At 38.6% G+C, this 21,905-nt stretch overlaps 1 protein-coding gene across 12 annotated transcripts in view; it reads left to right on the top strand.

Moving 5' to 3' along the window:
* Window positions 1-21,635, top strand: part of BCLAF3 (BCLAF1 and THRAP3 family member 3) — a 59,019-nt gene extending 37,384 nt beyond the window's left edge. For 4 of the 12 annotated variants that reach the window (XM_019755426.3, XM_019755424.3, XM_019755419.3 and 1 more), the window contains 4 exons: window positions 6-117; window positions 2,219-2,311; window positions 4,629-4,784; window positions 14,150-15,140. In XM_019755426.3, the coding sequence (XP_019610985.2) occupies window positions 6-117; window positions 2,219-2,311; window positions 4,629-4,784; window positions 14,150-14,179 (391 nt within the window). In that variant the 3' untranslated portion in view covers window positions 14,180-15,140. Of the gene's footprint in view, window positions 1-5; window positions 118-2,218; window positions 2,312-4,628; window positions 4,785-5,840; window positions 15,141-18,457 lie in introns of those variants that run through there. The other 8 variants (XM_074324264.2, XM_019755421.3, XM_074324266.2 and 5 more) reach the window with 6 other exon arrangements.
* Window positions 21,636-21,905: the final 270 nt, after the last annotated feature.

Below are 21,905 nucleotides of genomic sequence, written 5' to 3'. Positions count from 1 at the left end.
TATAGGAGTGATCAGCCTTCCAGTTTTTCAAGTTTGAAGGATACTGATGATGAATTTGAAAAACCTCCGTGTTTTACAAAATCAAATTCTAGAAAATTTATTCAGGAATGTCACATGGTAAGACTGTAGTTCCAAAGTTTTCATTTTTGTACATTCTATTCTTCTCAAATATATCTATGTGTACAGGGATCACCAGTATTTTTCATAATGTTGGTAACTATTCAGTAAATATATGTTACAATTCTTTTGTTCAGCGTTAAGATTCTGTTGAGGCTTAATAGTTCCGATAGGAGAAACGGTCATCTCTTACTTGATTTAGCAGGATTTTATTGCATTATAGTATTAGTTTCTTTACTTAAGATTCTTTTGGAACAACTTGATTAAGGTAAAATTTACTTACCATAAATTCACCTGTACAAGATGTACAATTTAATGATTTTTTGTAAATTTATCAAAATGTGTAACCATTACCATAATCCAACTTTAGAACCTTTTTATGACCCCAATAAAAGCCTTCATGCCTGCTAACCACTGATCTACTTCCTGTTTTGAAAGATTTGCCTTTTCATAAGGCAGTTCACAAATGGCAGCTGGCTTCCATAAGAGCAAGCAAGTGACACCTAGAAAGATAGAAGCCGGAGTATGTTTATAACCTAATCTCAGAAGTGACATCCCATCACTTCTACCATTCTCAGTTTGTAAGAAGCAAGGCACTAGGTCCAGTCCATACTCAGAGGAAGGGGGTGACATAGGGGCCCGGATACTAGAAGGTGAGGATGATTGGAGCCTGGTGGCTCAGAAGCTGCCTGGTAGAGTCCTCCCACTGGCCTCCAGCGGTTCACATGCAAAATACACCTCCGCCCTCCCAAGTTCCCCAAAAGTCCCATTGTGGGGACAGAGCCCCAGAAAGCAGTTTCCAGGCTCTCAGCCTCACATAGACAGGTGCTGGCTCAGGTAGTAAATGGCCATCAACTGTGAGTGCATGGCCATCAGCTATGGCTAGTTGGCCGTCAGCTGTAACCAGTGAGCCATTGGCCACTAATATAACTGCTGTGGCTAGGCTAGCAGAAAATGGGGGCTAGCAAGAAGATGGTGGCTGAGCTGGCAAGCGGCGCAGTGAGGGTTGTGGATCGTGTGGCTCCTGTTTCCTGTTTCTCCAACCCAGCCACCAGTGAGCATATAGTGGTGTGACTCCCCTACCTATGGCTCCATGGGTGTTCCTTTTTGGCCTCACCATGTCCTGTGTTCTCTTGTGGGGAGCGGGAGCAGAGACCCCGCATGACGCCCTCCAGGCTCTCACCCATCTCAATACATGTATCTTTATGCACTTATTCAAATTTATAGACCTAGTATACATTCAAGATGACTATGAAAAGGGTTTTATGTGACTTTTTTTAAACTGGAGACAGATGTAAAAATGTGAAAGAGGAATATTTGTGAGAAGTACAGACTCCATAGCAAATGGAATAAATAGAACATAAGACTTTCATTTTGGAAAAAAGAAGCCATCTTTCAGAATGGGCCCCATCTTTTCTGTTCCCATCAAAGGATTCAGATTCTTTGTAGTTACAGTCTTAATAATCTCACTTCTCATGCTCTCCTAGTCATGGCAGAAGTAGCTACTCAAATCAGTTATCTGAATCAGCAAAACCTGCCTCCTGCAGTGTTGAGAATTTGTTTTCTTCTTTGGCAGTGGGAACTCTTTAGCAACTCCTGATGATAATGAGCTTGTTTCTCTTCTGGGTGCCTGAATAATGCTAGATTTGTAGTCCCTTTTCTATAAGTCACCCTTTGTGTTCTACAGGAGTCTTTTTTTACACTTCTCACATTCATGAATTAAACTAGCCCCTCACAAACTACCATGGGTTATGTGAAGGAGATGTATGTTCCTACAGCTAAGCTACATGCAACATGTTTTGTGTTTTTTTTAACTTTTATTTATTTTAAGTATGTTTTTCCAGGACCCATCAGCTCCAAGTCAAGTAGTTGTTTCAATCTAGTTGTGGAGGGTGCAGCTCACACTGGCCCATGTGGGGATCGAACTGGCAACCCTGGTGTTAACGAGCATCACGCTCTAACCAACTGAGCTATCCGGCCACCCCACGTTTTGTGTTCTTAATCCTATTCATTTAAAATGTGTTTTTTTTTAATGGTAAAATGGAGTTTTAAAAGTAAACTTAAAGGTGTATTAACCTACGGTAATACCTTTTCCATGCAGAAGTATACTATGCAGAGAAGAGACATTACTCACAAACTATTTGGAGTTGAGGAAAACGATCAAAACACAGAAGGCTTTACAAGACCTTTTAAGGTACTGAGTGTCATTTACCATTTAATTCCAGCTTTCGGTTTATGCTTTGAGCATAATGTTCTAAGTATTAGTAAATTAAAAGCTGTTTTTGTGCTATTTCAAATAATAGCTATAAACTAGTATTTCTGGACATTTATAGCTAATTGTAACCAGTTTAATGATCACCTCTTTCCTCAGGATTTGATTTTCAATTTTTTCCCCAGTAGAACCCTTTTTTCAAATGTTACATGTAAATTTACAAATACATAAAACAAATACAGATGGAGTGGCTTTAGGTGGGGAGGCAGGCGAGGTCCCCAACTCCCCCACTTAAGTTGGTCCCTTTTACCTCTAAGCTGTAAGTGCAGAAGTATAGAGCCTTCTCCAGGATTCACAGATTGAAAAACCCTGCCCATAGACATGCAACCCTCAGAGGCCTTCTGGATCATCAGAGAAAGATTCTGGTCCACCAAGCTTTGTAAAAGCATATTTCATCGCATTCTAAATATTTGTACAGCTATGTCTGATGTGACAGTTTTAATCAACCAACATGTTTGATTATCCAGAAACCTCACCCCCCCAAACATAGGGAATAAGAATTATAGTGCAAAGTATTGTATTTCTCTCTCCTTATTCTCAGAAGTTGAGGTGCTTTTTAAATCCATTTCGACTGATTTTCCTGCTTATGATAGGTACTTTATTCAAATTTTTTACTCCATGGTGTCTGTTTCCCCTCTCACCAAAAAAGAAAAGAATCTGAGCTTTTTTGGTGAAAGTAGCAAGCAGGCCGGGTAGAGAAGTTAGCTCATTAGTAGAAAGTTAGTATGAGCAGAAAGGTAATAATATAAACTATCCCTGAACCATAGACTAGGAGGGTAGCTGAGTGATCTTCCATTAATACTTGACTTTCTTGAGAGGTGAAATTTTTAGTGGTCAGAAGATTTTTTTCCCCCCACTGGAAGCAATACAATTTGTAGGCATTGAGTAGGTAACATTTTTAGCCAATGGTTCACATACCTAAAAACATGTGACATTAGGTTTTCAAATTAGCTATGGCCATAGAATATATAAACATGTTTTATACCATCTTTTACTGTCTTGAGGCATAAAATCATTAACTGAAGATGTGACGTCTGCATAACTTAGAGACAGTGTATATGGGCTTTCAGATTTAAGTGCTTCCTACATGTTGCTCTAATCATTGGTCAGAAGTAGTTGATTGTAATATTTTTCCACAATTGTTATAAGACCTACTTCTTGTTACCCTATCTCCTTAATGGAAAGTTGACATAATTTTTTTTTAATATATGCAATAATTTTCTTGACCACTCATTTGAAGCTGTGTAGTATTATATGATTATTTAGAACTTCACAATTTTTTGTAGTAAAATAGGAAATAATTCTTCCTAAGAAAAAGAGCTAATTCATTAAAATTTACTTTTTACATTAATTGGACTGATTCAAAGCCCGATAGTGATCACCTTATTAGATATGTAAAAATAGAAAGTGTAAATCTCAAGATTAGCTCTGATGTATCAACTTTGTGCAGATAGTTTTAACAACACTATAGTCTCGTTATAATTCTGTTTTACCTGAAATTTTTTTGTAGCCTTGAGAAAAAATAATTGGAAAATAGTCCTTGCATAAATACTTTTTACAAACTTACGTGCTTCATTATGCATGGCATATCCTTTGTTAAATAATTGTGGAAAGAGGACTCTACTTAGTTTTTATAATTACCCCATTATAATACACCATTTATACATTTCTCGCATGGGAAACACACAAATATTCATTGTCCTCTTACATCTATTGTAATACCAGGCAGTATGCAGGCTAGGAAATGGTCTTTTTAAGTATACCTCTTACCTTGAAAATATTTGCTGTAATGGCAGTTTTATGTTAAAGAAAGATTGGCTTGTAGGTACTGACAGGAATAAAGTTAAGAGAGTTTTTTTATTTTTAAATAGATGTTGATACTTAATGTCTTCCCAACCATTTGTGATTTGATATGTTTCACTATGAATCAAAAAGGATAATTTTAGCTCATTTACAGGTTTTGAAAGTTGTATTTTTCTTAGCATGATAAATTTCAAGAATTTCAAAAAATTTTAACTTAGCAGTTTTAAAAATTGGTTTTATGTATTAAATAAGCTAGGAAGCTAGTTTGAAGAAAATGTACTTTATTACCATCATTAACCTTTTCCCTTTTAATATCTGTAGTACGTACATAGAATCAAGAGCAGCTCTACTATACCACACAAGTTTTCATTTTTCATAATAATAAAGTAGGTTTCAAAGCTATAGCTTTAACATTTAATTACTTTTTCCTTTACAGACCAACTTTAGAGGTGGAAGATTTCAGCCCCATCATAAATCAGGCCTAGTACAGACGAGTTTGTACATTCAGGCTAAATACCAGCGTTTACGGTTCACTGGTTCAAGGGGATTTATCACTAATAAATTCAGAGAAAGATTACTGAGGAAAAGAAAGGTTAGTTGGATTATGATTATTTAAATTTGTTGAGTGACTTTTGGCTCCTAAGTTATCTATGTTTAATAGATACATTGGGTTTTTTAGTTTAATTTTGACTTAAAAAACAACCTAGATTTCAAAAACACTCTTATTGCATGATAGTTGAAGAAAAACTTCAAGAAGTAATGGTAATAGAGTTGCGAAACTTTTTAATCTTAAAATGCTTTTAGCTGTTATAGCGCAAATACTTTGGATATGCCAGCTGTTTGAACTTTTTACTTTAGAATTTCTGTTGTGTGATTAATTTTTGAAATGGGAATTCAGGTAAAGAATTTTAACATTATACAGTTTAGCCCTGTACAATGTGAGTTATCTAAGTACCAAAAAATATTGAACTGGCTACATAAAAGGGTATGTAATTGCAAAATGCACTAACCCTTCTTTCCCCCACATTCGTATGTTTTTTGTGATAAAATATATAACATAAAATCTGCCATTTTAAGTATACAATTCAGTGGCATTAATTACATTCATAATGCTGTGCAGCCATCACCACTGTCTGCTAACTCTTAATGTTCATAAAATGTTTCTTGATAATTTGAATTTCACTCTTTTAGTTGTAGATTGATTTTATTTAAATTTACCATGTTGGTATTCAAATTTAACATAAATATGATATAAAATTACATTCTACATATTATATTTTAAATGAGAATAATAGTATTACATCTGTTAAATAAGGCATATTTGTCAATTTTGGGACTTGTTAATAATTTGGGTTTAATATTTTCTTCTGAGAAATGTATATATATGTTTAGTGTTGCTGTCAAATAGTCCAACTGTGGTTTTATAATATTTCTAACCATTAATGTTTCCTTAAATAGTCATATTTGTGAATCTTTCATGATTTTAGTAAAACTTATTTTTCAAAACGTGGATCAATAGAATGGAGTTGACAGCTGATTTCTTTTTAAGTTTTAGAGTTCAATATAATACCTCTGTAACCTCTGTCGCCCCCCAATTTTGACTGAGTACTTTAGAAGAGGTTTCTAATTTTGGTGTGTGTCACTCTAGGTGGTAGGAAATCCATCTCTTTGAAAACGTGAGTGTGATTGGAGTCATTTACCCTCTCGGACACCTCCCTCGTGTTGGATTGAGGTGCTGCTGCTCTTCCTGTCCTGGGTGGCAAGTTTCCTTGCAGCAGATCTTCGAGGCATTTGTCCCAGTCACAGGTGGCAGCCTGGCTGTTCCCAGGAAGTTAGTCATTGCTTTTCTCTTGAGAAGGGAGACTGAGGCAAGCCACGCCTTTTCCTTAATTTTGGGGTTGAGTGTCAGGAACGTGTGTTTCTCTTCTGTCAGCTCTGTGCTGAGCTTTGAGTGTTAGCTTCATTTGACTCCATTTTTACCTCTTTTTTAGATGATTTGGGGCTCCTGAGTGCTTACTTGACTGTCTGCCTCAGCCTGTGGTTTCTACATGCTCATTGAACCTGCTCCATTTCATCATTCTTTCCTTTGCCTCACTTTGCCCACTTCCTGCTGACCACCAGCCTCGCTTAATAGCAAATAGAAACCAGGCATCAAGCCTTCGTCTTAGGACAGGAGAAGTGTATCCTAGAAGGAGCCACAACCTGCTATAGGTCTCCAGTCTTGAGGGCGTAGGCTTTTTGTGTCATTTGAAGTGTAGCAGTTATAGTTAGGGTCCAATGCAGGTCATGGCCCTGCCCTCCTGTTACCTTTTACTGCCATCTGAGTGCGTTAGAGGTGGTCCCAACACACTGGATTTTTAAAAAATCAGTATCTACTAATCTTTTTTCTTAGGCCTACCCTTCTGGATGCTACTTTATGTGTCTTTGTATTGTAGCTATTTTGACATGGGATTCTCCAGCCTGGCTACTGTCGGTGCCTGCAAGCAAGCCACAGCCAGGCTTTTTATAGATTATGTTTGAGAGAGTGCCAAATCCTAACCGCTAGGCCACCAGGGAGCTGAGCTAGACTGTGTTTGAACAAGGCCCAACTCGGAGTATGGCAGGAAACCAGGTATCCTACTCTTAGCACCCTGCTTAATATTAACAGTGAGGCTCCATACTCTCCTAACCTTCAGGGAAAGGAAGGAGACATTGCAGCTGCTTTGTTTTTGTCACAGTCTGAACTAAGTAAAGACTTAGGTTTACTTGGCCTTAGCGCTGTGCCAGTAGGTTGGGCTATTCTGAAACCCCATTCCATGTATGTAGACTGACAGTTTAGTCCTGTTACTCCATTTCACCCCAGCCTTCAGGCCCGAAAGAAAAGAGGTGAAGGCCTGGACTCTTTGGTTTCTTCCAATGTTGCTTGCTTCCCCTTTCCCTTAGATTAGGGACACTGTTACTCAAATGGGGTCACTGGCTGCGAGGTACCATTTGCATCACTTTTCATCCCAAGCTTCAGCATTAGAAGGAACTTTGAAGACCTTGTCCTGGAGAGAAACCTGACTCTGAGTAGCATCTGTGCACTGCTTTGGCTTTTTGCCCGAATAAGAGTTCATTCTTTTCATTGTTCTTAGGCCACTACCTTGATTAATTAAGGGTGCATGACCAATGAATTAATTTAGGTGCCCTGGAACTTCTTTCCACACATCTCAAAGTCCACCAGGAAGGTTTAGCTTGATCTTGTGTGGACTCTACTCTCCTCCACCATGTTGAAATTTGTGGCTTGAAAGTGCTGTGATGCTCAGCTGTGGTGCAGTCTAGTTACGGTGCATCAGGCATGTGCTCCTGTCTCCAAGGCACAACAGCCTCAGGGAGGGGTGGGGGAGACACTCCAGGTGCCCCTTACCAAGACGATCGTGGCTTCCCTAAAACTGCATTGCTTTCCCAGATGCCGACAGAGTAGTAAGAGTCCCAAGCGGTATTAGGAAAGTACACAACTGAAATGCTTCCTCCTTCTTCATCATGCACTTGTCATATCGATTCCCTTTTATTGTGTTTCCTTTCTTTTGGATTCTGTGCTTGGGCTGGAAGATGAGGGTTTGGGAGGAATGTCTGGTATGCCTGGAATAAGGCTGGAGTTTTATTCACTGTCATTCACAAGTGCCCCCCTTAAATATCCCTTGTTCCTCACAGAATGTTTTTAGAAACTTGAGGGTCAGACTGTGTACCAGAATAGAACAAAGAACCTAGTAATAATTCACGACGCCACCTCTGGGAACACTGTCTCTGAAAAAACTTAGCAGCTGTGCATTTGGTCCGTAAGACATGGAGGTCTTGAGCATCGTAGATTCTCCCCACGGTCCTCGGTTGCCTGTCAGCTAGGCACCTACCAGAGCTCTGCCTGTGGATAGAAAGAGGAGAAAGGAGCAAGCATAAGGAAACTGCGGGAAGGAAGTTAGAGACAGGGATTCACGGCTTTTCGAGTTGAAAAAAACACACCTTGAAGTCTAGGAGTACAAAGATGAGAACAGCGACCATGATCAGGTGAAACAGCCAGAACCTGAAACCTGCTTTGTCCCGCGCTGCGGTGTGCCAGGGTGCAGAGCGAGGGCCATCGTCACCCGCAAGCACGTCTGAGCCGGAGCCTCCAGGTCCGCTACCTGCCTCTGACGGACTTCTCTGTCTTACCTGGTGGTTTCTCTTCTTCCATACATCCTCCAAAAATGTACGCATCACTAGCATCATATTCTTTAGTCTTTGTTTATTCCTTGTTCATACTCGCCTTGATTACCCTCACCTCTTCCCAGGGTTGCAGCCATCACCTCTGGTGATGTCTTCAGCCTGATGACTCCCCAGAGCCCCAGATTTCCCGATGCCTCCCAAACACCCTTACGTAGATGTGCTGAAGGCACCTCAAATTCAGCATGTTCAAAATCAAACTTGACCTGATGCGTGCTACAGCATGAGTGACCCTTAAAAACATCATGCCAAGTGACAGAAGCCAGTCACCCAATACCACATATTCTATCATTTCATCTATAGGAAGGAAATGTTCCGAATAAACCAAGCCATAGAGACAGAAAGTAGGGTAGTGTTTGCCAGGGACTGGGGGGTTAGGGGAAAATAGGGGGTTTGTGTAACTGCTAATGGGTATGGGTTTTGGGGGGAGGAGGTGAGAAAAATATTCTAAAACTGATTATGGTGACTGTGAATACACTAAAAAACAGTTGAATTGTACACTTTAAATGGGTGAACTGGACAGTATGTGAATTACATCTCAGTAATGCTGTTAAAAATCCAATCAGATTTGTTCTCCCCAGGCCACTGGTTTCTCCTCATGGTCCATGACTCCTGTAGCTAGCCAGCCAAACCAGGAACTTGTCCTGTTAATCCTCGTAGTTTTTCCACCTTCAACCATTCCAAGTCTTCTTATAGTTGTCACTCATTCATTACTTCATTCGATTCGTTCATTTTTAAGGGCTGCATATTATTCCACCTTGTGGTTGTATTATTTATTTCAGTGCTTTTCAAACTTTTATTGCTTACATACCCTAGAATTTTGAAAAAATATTAACCTGGTTATACCTTTTAGTTTGGTAGCTATTATTTTTTATCATAAGTTTAAATTGTTTTACAGGATACAATTTCTGGCATATAAATACTGAGTCTTTAATAAAACTGTTACACCATTCTTTTAAATCTCTTCAGTGGAACCTGCACACCACAGGAATTTGATAATATCATTCATTTTTTTAAAAAGTACAAACAAGTTCTTTTAACAGTGAGAAATTTTAGATCATTCGTTTGCCTTGAATTTGGATTTCATTTCATTTTCCCTGTAGACTTTTCTTTGAAAGTCTTGTATTGATCACCAAGTCAAATTTGACACATAATATTAATAGATTTCTGTGACTATTAGGTGTTAAATATTTCCTCTGGATTGCGTTAACATTATAGTTGATCAAAATATCAAATACATTACAGATTTTATTAAGTATCATTAAACAAAAGAAGTTTTATTAGAAATGCATTTCTCTTTTCAATTAGTTCATGTATTCAGAGATAAATGTTACTGCTACTACAATAACAGTGTTTAAGTATCCATTCTAATTCTATTTTTTCTTTTTATAAATGTAAGTCCTGAGAAATATTGTTTATATGATTATATAGATGGGGAATCAAAGCACTTTTATTATAGCAGTGCCACTTGGTTCTTTGGACTCATTAGGAATTACAGGCCAGAAAAATCACTTAATGATCTACCGTGTTTCCCCGAAAATAAGACCTAGCAAGACAATCAGCTCTAATGCATCTTTTGGAGCAAAAATTAATATAAGACCCGATATTATATAATGTAACATATTTATAATATAATATAATACCTGGTCTTATAATAAAATAAGACTAGGTCTTATGTTAATTTTTGCTCCAAAAGACATATTAGAGCTGATTGTCCAGCTATGTCTTATTTTCAGGGAAACACAGTATCATGAAAAAGTATTTTGAGTGTTTCTCTGACAGCTCGATTTTGTACTCTATTTTATTAAAAAGCACAGAATTGGAAACCATCGGACCTGCAGAAGTATGCTGTTTATTACTAGCTGCTAGGGTGCGTTCATTTTCTTCACACTACCACCAATATTTCCAACTGCCCCTCTTTTGGGGGTCCGCAGGTAATACAAAGTAGTCAGATCCGGGATGAGAAGGTGTGTCTTTCTTGTGGGAGGTGGGGAACCAGCCTTAATCAGTTGTGCAAGCAGGTTAATTTTGGAAAGCAAGCATTGGGAATTTGAGGATCTGGAAATTTAATTCCCTCCAAACGATCTGTACCCACATACTCCTTGGCAAGTCTTCATATCCTCCTAAGGACATGCATACCCCAGGTGGACGATTGCTGACTTACTTAACCAAGCCTCTGTTGGTGGCTTCAGGATCGCTTACAGGTTTCATTCTTTTCAGTAACAGCGCAGGCATAGTGGTGCTCTGATACCCGTGACAGTGCCCCGGTGACTCATTTCTGCTCTCCCCAAAGTACATGAAAGGGCCTGTTGACCTGCACCCGAGCCAACACTCCAATTATCAGACTTGATTATTTGATGTCAATCTAATAGCAGAAAATAGTTCTCATTGCCTTCCTTTGATTATTAATGATGTGAGCATACTTTTTATGTGTCTCTCAATTTCCTTATTTCTCTGCTTTGCCAATGCTCCTGTTGAGGGGTGGTTCTTTTACTTACTGATTTGTAAGAGCTACTGATTTACTGAGGGTCTTAACCTGTCATATATTTTGCCGGTATTTATTTTATGTTTGTCAGCTGTTTATGGTGGCTTTTACATTACAGAACTCGTAAATCTTTGGAAATCTGTCAACTTTGTCTATACAGCTTCTGGAATTCATATCATGCTTAAGCTTATAAAAATTCCTTATGGTTATTTTTGTAACCATAAAGGTTAAATTTATTGTTATAAAATTTTAAACATATAAATACTCTGTTTGGCATTTATTTTTATGGTACACTGTGAGGCTGGGATCTAATTTTTCTCCCCAATGGTTAGTCAGTTTTTCTAACATCGTTTCTTGAATAATTTATCCTTTTCCCACTGATTAAACATGCCTCCTTTACTGTATGCTGCATTCTTACGTATTTCTGGTCTGTTTTTGGACTCTTTGGAGCCTCTAACTTGTTTCCTGGGCTCCTGAGATTTGCTTATTCCATCCCTTCACTACTAGCAGTTACTGTCCCGAAACAGATTGAATCATATCACTCTTGTGCACACACCTTCCGAGGATTCTGTTGCCTGTGAAAAAAGAGACTAGATTTGTTAGCCAGGTCCAGCCCTAAGCTACCTCCCTAACTACGTTTTTCTCCACGGCCCTCTGCTTTTTGGAGCATAACATAAGTTTTCCTGTGTTTGTATCTTTGTTCCTGCTATTCTCTTGGCTAGAAATAGCCTCCTGATCCATTCTTTTATTAAAACCCTGCTTTCCTTTTAAGACCCACTGTAAAGCCTTACCAAACACCTTCTTTTGCTCTTGTTTCATTTGGTCTCTGCCTGTTGCTGTTTACCTTACTATTTCCCCAAATAGATGGTCAACTCCTTGAGGATAGAGGGTACCTCATTAGTTTTCATACATTTCCCTGTTGCCTTTCATGTAGTTTGTCTTTAGAAAATGCTTGTTGAATGAATGTAATCGAATCGCGTGTGTGTGTGTGTGTGTGTGTGTGTGTGTGTGTATGTGTGTGTGTTATGCCCGGAAAAAGTCCAGAGAGAGAGAGAGAGAGAGAGAGAGTTACGCCCGGAAAAAGTCCAGAGAGATTGAGAGGGAGCGGGGGGGGGGGGGGGAGAGAGAGAGAGAGAGAGAGAGAGTGAGTGTGTGTGTGTTATGCCCGGAAAAAGTCCAGAGAGAGAGAGAGAGAATGTGTGTGTGTGTGTGTGTGTGCACGCGCGCGCGTGTTATGCCCAGGCAAAGTCCAGAGGACATCAGGTACAAGTTTCCAAGAGTCCTCTCCCAGTGGAGCCACACAGGATATGCTTAATTCCCCCAGCAATGAGCTGTGACAACACGTGAAATATTGCCAACCAGGGAAGCTCATTAGAGACTTAGTGCGTATGATTTTTATTGGGGGCTGGTCACATAGGCACCCATGCCAGGCCCAGACCCAAATTCCAGACTCTCAGAGGAAAGCAGGTGTTCTGCATAGACTATATTGTTTGCACAGTTTAGACCCTCGTCAGTGGTGGGAACCCTCCCCAAATCTAAGTTCCCAGACACTAGCCAACGGCCAACCTTGTAAATGGGCGTTTCAAAGGACAGCAGTCAGGTTTGCTATATTAACTCTTTTCTGTAGTGCCATATTTTTGAAGAGCTTAATTTCACAGATGGTTAATGCCTAAAGAGAGAAGGAAAAGATCAGTATGTTAGGAATGGTCAGGGACTATATGCTGTGTACTTGAATTTCTCCTCTCTTCACAGAAGAGATAGGTTGTGAGCTGTGTCATGGAGAAGAACTGGACATGGAAGGGGCTACAGGCAAAGATCATGTTTGGCAGTAGAATGCAGAGTTGGGTAGAGACAAGGGTTTAAAAATTATATAGGGCCTCACAAGCTGGGCAGAATATCGAGGATGTGATGTGGAAGTGATGGGACATCTTCCTGGACTGAGAAGGAGAAAGTGATACTTGAGGGTAGGCAGGGTTCTGGGGAGGAGATGCCAAGTAGGAAGACCAATAAAGGGACATTTGCAAGGAAACGAGTGTCGAGTTAATGAAAGCCTACATGAGGGTGGTGCTTGTATATCTCGTTCAGCATTCTGCTTAATTAGGTTTTCAAATAATTGGAAGATCCAAGAGATGGTATAGAAGAAGTTGTGTCAAGGGTGAACGTGTTTCGAAATAGTCATACATTTTTACAAACAAGGTATTTCAGTTGTAAAAATTTTTAAGAATTATTGTAGTTAGAATTTCCTCTTAAAATTGTTAGTAGGCAACAAATATTTTAAGATCAATGTATATGATTTTTATGTTATAGAATGAGTAAAGAAATAGAATACAATGAAGTCTACCTCTATTTAAAGGAATGATGTTGACAAAATATATATGCATGTATTTTGAATATCTTACTAAGCAAAATAGGAAGAATAAGAACTTTCTATCAGAACTGTTTTTGTTTGGAATTGAATGTTTCCACACCAATATAAATGCCAAAAAAATAAATCAACTTCTACATTTCTTTCAGTTTTAATAATGTAAGAGCCTAGTAAAAGGTAAGGATATATGTGTACTGTCCCAGAAAAACATGTCATTCTACCATTTTTGCTCTTTTATTAGTTGCATGTTTATTAGTCCAATGTGGTTGGTAATTTAATATTTTGCATAGCATCACAGTAGAGAATCCACGTTCATTACCCTTTAATCATAGTCTTACTATTCTTGTGAATTTCTGTGTTTATTGAAGCCTGACATCTTTTTGTGTTGTTGGTAACCATCCAAAAGCAAGAAAGCTTCCTCCACCCCAATGACTTTCTCTGCCGTTATCAACCAGCTAGAAGAATCCATATAGTTTTAGAATTAGATATCATATGATGGCAAAGATAAAATACCAGCTTGAAGTTGTGTGTGTGTCACATCAGGCTCCCATACTTGAGGGACAAAAATTTAAGAGCCTTGATTTTTTTTGCCAGGGATGTCCTCAGTGAAACTCACCCAATAGCAGAATGCCATTTTCACTACCTTACTAATACCAGTGTATTGAGTGTCATATATTTTCTTTGTCCTACTGACATAATTTGATAGCCGTTTGGATGTGTGCTGTTGTTACTTGTGTCTTTGAGGTTCCATATATCTTTGTGGAGATCTTGAGTGCAAGTAGGACAATGTAAATTAAAATAATTTGAAAGGTGGTATGAACAAACCTAGCTCAGATGTTAAACCTGATGTTTCTCTTGAAGTTTGTATTCTTTTGTTTTCTTTCAATAGGAATATACAAACATTGCCACAGCAATCTAATCGGGGATTGTTACAAATGGAAACGACACTACAGGATATTTGGGAGCATCTCTTTGTCAGGAGTTAGAATTGGCACTAAAGCACTAATTGTAACTTTCTTGATAAAATAAATTTATTTTTCTGTAGTGGAATGCTGCAACTTTTTTACACTTCATTGCTTTTAAATTACAGTATTCAATTGAAAAGTTGTATTAAACTACAGTTTCTTTTGCAAAAAGTTTCAAAAGGGCATTATTTGTTGAATTTTCTCTGAGCATGATTTCATAGGGAACTTAACTGAGTTACATCCAAACATTTATATGTTGAAAGTTTTGCTTATGTAATAAAAACAAAAGTATCTGAATTGTATAGTGTCTGTACATGACATAACTTTAAACAGTGGCCTTACGGTAGCAAGTTTTATACTAGGTTTTTCTTTTTCTGATGACACTTTGGCTTATAACTTGAAGTTTTCTTAAGTTTCTGGAGATCAAGGCCTATATAATTCATACATTTCATATTGTGACATAAGAAAGCAAGAGAAAAGGTGCTTCAAATATTCCATCAGGTAGTTATGAGTGCACTGAATTTTTAGTAATTGGTTCATTCATTTTTTTCCCACAACTATTTGCTCTTTCCCAATTTCAAAATGCTATTGTGGAAAATACGTGAAGATTTTGTAATCTATATTCCATCTTACCTTCCCTCAGGGCAAGCTTGTGCATATCATATTTTTAAAGGCTTTTTAAAAATTTGACAAAATCTCATATTTGGAAATTGTACTTTACTACTACAGCGTTACACATTTTGCAAGCACATATTATAAAGTGTTTAAGTTCAGTTGTATTGAGTACCTATTATGTATAAGGTAGACGTGATGGGATTTTAAATGATATTTTAGGCTTCAGTACCTTATTTCTTTGTTTTCTGTGTTCTGCTTAATTGTACATGTACATTGCCAATAAAGTTTTTGTGAAATGTTTATTTGTAATAAACTATTGTTGCTCCTTATGCTTAAAGAAGTTACTTGCTATTCTCTGAGAACATTATTGTAATTTTGTATGAGAATTACAGCCCTAAGTAGGACCTGTTGATGTTTAAAACACTGTTCTGTACTTTCTAAACAGAACTTTCTAAATCAAAGACAGAACTTTCTAAATCAAAATCTGGTAAAAACTTGATTTTTTCATAAATGGATTATGAAAAATCTTACTAAAACACTTAATTTTTTTTACATATCTTTGAAAGATAGGGCAGCCTTTTCCTTAATGGGTCAGCAATAAAGGGGGGTGAGAACACTTAATGCATTAAAATCAGGTAATACATTTAGATAGATGGCCTGTCTTATGTTGTGTGCCATCTCTGTAGGTCAGGTTTTCCAAACATTTAATATTCCACTTACGGGAAGAAAGGCCTGTATGCACACAGTAGTGGGACAACTTTATATTTTATTACGTATGCATAACATCTGTCTTAAATTTTAAAATAATTTATTTCATTTATTCCCATATTCTGGGGGATAGTTATGAGCCTCACATATTTAACCATTTAGTTAACACATATTTATTACACATGTTCTGTGCTAAAATTACAGCAGTGAACAAGAAAACAAGACACATGGAGCGTGCTTTTGTGGTGCAGTCTGATAGGGAAAACAGACATTAAGCATAGAAATGGTTCTTTAACTATTTTTATTGTAGCACTTCAGGATAAGATGGTCAATTCCATATTAATCATTCTACAACTGATTTCCAATTTAGGCGTATTTGGATATACTTTTGGCAGTGTCTCAAAATACAAAGCATGTTATTTCAAAAATACCTCTTTGTAGTATGGGTGTATTCAGAAAACATTGAGTGTGTAAGATCTAAAGCCTAAAAAGAAAGGCTTACTCATTTAGTGTACAAAATAAGGACAGGGACCATGGTGTCTTATCTTGTTTACCGTAGTATTGCATCCTACTGACACACAGTAGGAACTCATTAATTATTAGTTGAATAAATGAGTGACGAGTGTAATACGCTTATTAGGAACTACATATCTCATTTTCATGTGGAGGTTGAACAAAAGATTATATCTAGAGTATTCCATTTTCTTCAGCACATTTACTTTCTGCATTCCCATATTCCGGTTCAGGCCTTTAATCTCCCCTTTTTATGTTTTGGTTGCCACAAATTGTCCCTGTTGATGGTGGTCGAATAGCCTCCTTTGGTATTTGTTGTAGTGCAGGTCGTGTATTAGAAAATTCCCTCAGCTTCTGTATGTCTGGAAAGGTCTTTATTCCTCCTTCATATCTAAAGGATATCTTTGCTGGATATATTATTCTTGGCTCATAATTTCTCTTTCAATAGTTTGAATATTTGGTTCCAGTCCCTCCTGGCTTGTAGAGTTTCTGCTGAAAAATCTGATGCTAATCTAATGGGCTTTCCTTTGTAGGTTACCAGCTTCTTTTCCCTGGCTGCCTTGAGGATTCTTTCTTTGTCGTTGATTTTAGACAGCTTCAATACAATGTGCCTTGGAGAAGGCCTGTTGGGATTGAGGTAACTAGGTATTCTATTTGCTTCTTGGATTCGAGGATCCAGTTCTGTCCACAAGTTTGGGAAGTTCTCTTCGACAATTTGTTTGAATATATTCTCTGTTCCCTTCTCCCTTTCTTCCCCTTCTGGTATGCCCATTATTCTTATATTGCTCTTTCTGATGGAGTCAGAAAGCTCTTGTAGAGTTCTTTCATTTCTTTTAAGTCTCAAGTCTCTTTCTTCTTCCATCTATGTAATTTCCAGGTTTCTATCTTCGATGTCACTGATTCTTTCCTGCATCTGGTCAACTCTACTACCTAAACTGGCTATTTCATTCTTAATTTCTTCTATTGAGTTCTTAATCTCCAGAAATTCTATTTGGTTCTTTTTTAAAATTTCAATCTCTTTCGTAAAATGCTCATGTTCTTTGATTGTGTTTCTGAGTTCATTAAACTGCCTTTCTTTCATCTCGTTGAGTTTTTTCAGAACTGCAATCTTGAATTCTCTGTCATTTAAGTCACATATTTCCATATCTTCAAGTTCCTTTTCTGGAGACTTTTCACTTTCTTTCTGAGCTGTCTTGTTGCCTTGGTTATCCATGGCAATGACTGATTTATTATTTCTCTTCCTAGACATCTACAGGAGTGGCCTTTGCAACAGGTTGATGGGAAGAGGTCTTTCTTTTGTTTTCCTGTACTTGTTGGTAGAATGTTTTATTTTCTCTCTGACTGCAGCCTTTTTTTCTCTCTCACACATGGTAGTGCTATGTTTTCTCTGCACTATTCCAGCTTCTCACACAATGGGGGGATTCCCTGGGAGACGGGCTTGTCCTCTGTTAATAGTTCACCTGGGTCACAGGGCACAGTGTCCGTGTGGGTATGCGGAGAGCTTTTGATTTAGCAGTTCTGTTTACTCCTGCAGGGACCTGCCCAGATAGGTGGGGCCAGGGGTGGGGTGAGTTGTGAGAGGTGGCCCAGAGCAGTGGTGGCGACCACCACCACAGCTGGTCCTGCTTCCACAGCTCCCTCCCCTTTACCGGAACTAGTTGGGCTGTGAATCTGTGTCTGTGGTCCACAGTTCTCAGAACAGCAAATATTCTGTTCTTTTGATCTGACACTGCTACTGTTCCGCTTCTAGCATCGGGCAGATGGGGACGGGGCGAGCTCTGGGAGGGGAGGGAGGGGGCGGCTAGTCTCAGTGCCTAAGGCTCCGTTCTCTGCTCGGCAGTGAGGGCTTAAACCACCGTTTTCAGCCTTTTTCCCTCAGTCTTTTCTCCGAGGTCTCTGCCGTGAGTGTTGGGTTCAGCCGTGTTATATGCTGTCCCCTCAGCCCTGTGGGCCATAAGCGGAGCCCTAGCAGTCCGAGTTCTTCCCTCTCCCGCAGCTGCGGTAGTTCCGGGAAGCAGCGAGCTCGGAGCACTGAGCTAGGTCTGTGTCCTGTGGCCGTGTGGCTCAGTCTCCGCACTTCTCCCTTCCCTCCTCCCCCTGCTCGCGCGATTCGCCCACCTTTAGGTGAGTTCAGTAGTGGTCTCTTCGTCTTGACTGTCTGCTGTGCAGGGAGTCCTTTGTGGAGTTTTTGTTGTTCTATTTGTTGTAAATTCCAGGGGAGCTTTATAGAGGCTCACCTCACGCCGCCATTTTGATGACGTCTTGAACAAAAGATTATCCGTAGCATTTTTTATTATCTGGAAAGAATTTGAATTTGCTAATGCATAAGACTTTAGAAGAGAAGTTGTTTCGCTAAGTCACATCCCATTGCTTTCTCCCCTTCCTGTTCTGTGTAGTAGGCCCTTCCCTGACACTGGGAAGACAAAGATAAGACACAGATCCTGCTCTGAGAAACTTCAACTGTTGGGGAAGAGATTCACAAAAACAAAGACTTGCAGTATAGAGTGTAAGTACTATACTGGAAATGCACACAAAAGGTTGAGAGAAATGTTGGTATTCCTGGTTGAGTGTCCCCTGATCACCTTTCTTACTGGTTTCACAAGCCTCAAAAGGCACTGTTCTGTTGGTGGTTTTGCTGGTTTTAAAATTTGATGGATTGGGGAAAACTGGATAAAGCATACACGGGCGGGGGGGGATCTGTCATTATTTCTTACAGCTGCATGTAAATCTATAATTATCTCAATAAAGTTTCAATTAAAAAATAATCTTATCGCAGAGAAAACTAGGTATTTTGGAGGATACATTTTTTTCTATTGGAAAAAACTCATTTTTACATTATAATAATTTATGTAGATGCATACCATGGACCATATTTTACCCAATAAATCCTACATCTTTGAGTAGCTTCTGAAAAAAAGATGCAGACACTTCCAGGCACAAGCAGGAAAAGTAAAGCTGGATCAGAAACTCCTCCATTATCTAGCCAATTCAATATCCAGCAGCCACAAATTTGCCAGCAGCAACCAGTCAAGTAAGGCGGGGTGAGAAAATGGCAATTCACCGGGTATAATGTGACCAAGTCCTCCCCACCCCCCAGGGAGCACTAAGTAGAGAAACAGTATTGACAACATCTGCCATGGGCCCCAGTACGGACATGGACTGATGGGATGACCAGGCCATGGGAGGAGAGTCAAGGAACACCCTTTGGAAATTCCGTTCTTTGCTACCATCTCAGGACCTTCGTGAAGTGGAAGATTTCCCAGGACAAGGCACTTCCTAGGTCTCAGTGCCACCTATGGAAGCCAAAGCCCGAAGGGTAAGATACACCTTTGATTGGGTCCAGTGAACCTGTTCTGGACATTTAATGGGCACCCAGAAGAGGGGGGACCAGGTTTCCCCATGAAGTTCCAATAAAAGGAATGGTTATGAGCCCTTGAGTCCATTAAAACACAGAACTAAGATTTTAGAACTAGGAAATTGTAGTTGTAGAATAGAATAGAAATGTAATTAACCTTGGCAAAGAAAAGTCCACATACATTGGTCAGTTGGTACTTGAAGGAGGGAAAGTAGAGCAAAGACAGCTAACTGCCTCATCTTTTATGGCCAAGTGTCATGTCAAGTTTTAATATCTAAGACTGTTATATAATACAGGAAAACACCTAGTGACCAACCTTAAGTTTTTCAGTCTTTTTTCTTGAGCTTTGCGCAGTGGTTTGCAAACTGGTCTCCAACCAGCAGCACCTGGGAGCTTAGAAGTACAGATTCCAGGCCCCACCCTAGATCTGCTGAACCCAAAGCTGGGGGGGGGGGCAGCCATTGTTTTTAACAAGCCCTCCAGAGGATTCTGATGTAAGCTCAAGTTTGAGAATCACTGGCTTACTGAGCTCTTTTAGGAAACAATAGCCCTTAGATGAAGAAACATCTGAAGGTCAGCAGCCCCTTCAGTTTTATTTCTAATTTTTTTCTTTAGCATTCAGATAAAACTAAAACTTTTAAAAATAAAAGGTTTAGTGATTCCCACCATCAATCCTGTCTGTACATATGAATAGAGAGGTCTGGAAACATGCCCACGTGCTCTTAAGGTGATTTTTTAAGTTGTGGGAGTATACGTGACTTTCTGTATCAGTAGAATATAACGAACGTTGTATCGTTTTTATACAGATAAAGTCATTTTTTTAAATGTAAGGATAGTTCACCCTATCCATTGTATATCTGTTAACTAAAATCCATGTAAACAAGCTTTACCTCCAAGGACTGCCTACTTCACCTTAGTCCAGAGGGGTTTTACTCCCTGCCATTCCTCCTCCCGCATCATAAAATGTGGGTAACCTTAATTTATGTGTTGGGTTGACTTTTTAATAAAAAAGTGTTGATTTATAATATTTAACATAATTACACATAATTTAAATTCATTTTACTGCTGTTCTTTTTTAAAAACTGACAAAAAGTACACAAAATATGTAAAAGGAAGAAAAATTTGTAACCACACTGCTCAGAGTGTAAACATTTTAGTGTTTTTCATTAGTCTTTTTCTGAGCTTTCTTTGGTAGTTGAGATAATGTTTTATATATGTATATTCAGTCTTTGTGGTTGTCACATGTTTAAAACATGTTTGCAGTTTGAATGACATTCAAGTTTACGTGTTTTAAAAGACAAGGAGTAGAATCCCATTCCCAGAAAGCTAAAAATGTCTTAGGGCATGAAAAAATGCTCAATGCAATCAGAGAAATGCAAATAAAAACCACAGTGATGTACCAACTCATACCTGTCAGAATGGCCATCATCAATAAATCAACAAACAAGTGCTGGCAAGGTTGTGGAGAAAAGGGAACCCTAGTGCACTGTTGGTGAGATTGCAAATTGGTGCACCCACTATGGAAAACAGTATGGAGATATCTCAGAAAACTGAAAATGGAACTACCTTATGACCCTGCTATTCACAATAGCCAAAACTTGGAAACAACCGAAATGCCCATCGGTGGATGACTGGATTAAGAAACTAGGGTACATTTATACAATGGAGTATTATGCAGCTATAAAGAAGAAAGAAATCTTACCATTTGCAACAACATGGATGGACCTAGAGAACATTATGGTAAGTGAAATAAGTCAGACAAAGAAAGACAAATACCATATGACCTCACTTATATGTGGAATCTAAAGAATAGAATAAATGAGCAAACTAATCAAGCAGTCTTGGAGATACAGAGAAAAAACAGGGTTGCTAGATTGGAGGCGGGTGGGGATGAGGGAGAAGGTGAGGGAATTAGAAAGCACAAATTGGTAACCACAAGATGGCCATGGGGATATGAAAGTCAGTTTGGGAAATATAATCAATAATGTAAAGATTTGGTAGAGTATCCAATGGACACTTGTCTTATTAGGGAGTCCACTTATGGACAGTGTAGATACCTGACCACTGCTCTGTACACCTGTAGCTGAAACTGAATAATAATGAATGTCAACTATAATATATATATATGGTCACAGGATGTGGAATACAGCATAGGGAATAGTCAGTGGAATTGTAACAATTATGTCAGACGGGAAGTAGATTGGGGGAGGGGGTTATCACTTTGTGAGGGGTGTAAATGTCTGTCACGTTGTTTTGTATACCCGAATCTAATAAAAATAAATATCTTAGTAAATCCTTAATGGTCTCAACAACTATGGTGAAAAAACATTACCCAGAATTTCCTCGAAAAGCTAAATATAGAATTACCATATGCCACAGCAATTCCATTCTTACGTATGTACCTAAACCCCTTGTGATTTTAATGCCCCTAAGTATTTTTAACAGCTAGAATTAAATAATTTAATTATTAATTTGAATATACGTATAGG

The sequence above is a fragment of the Rhinolophus sinicus genome, chromosome 18 (assembly GCF_057876585.1).
Source record: "Rhinolophus sinicus isolate RSI-liver-muscle chromosome 18, RSI-T2T, whole genome shotgun sequence".
NCBI classification, from domain to species: Eukaryota; Metazoa; Chordata; class Mammalia; order Chiroptera; family Rhinolophidae; genus Rhinolophus; species Rhinolophus sinicus.
This window is presented reverse-complemented; position numbering and strand designations above follow the sequence as displayed.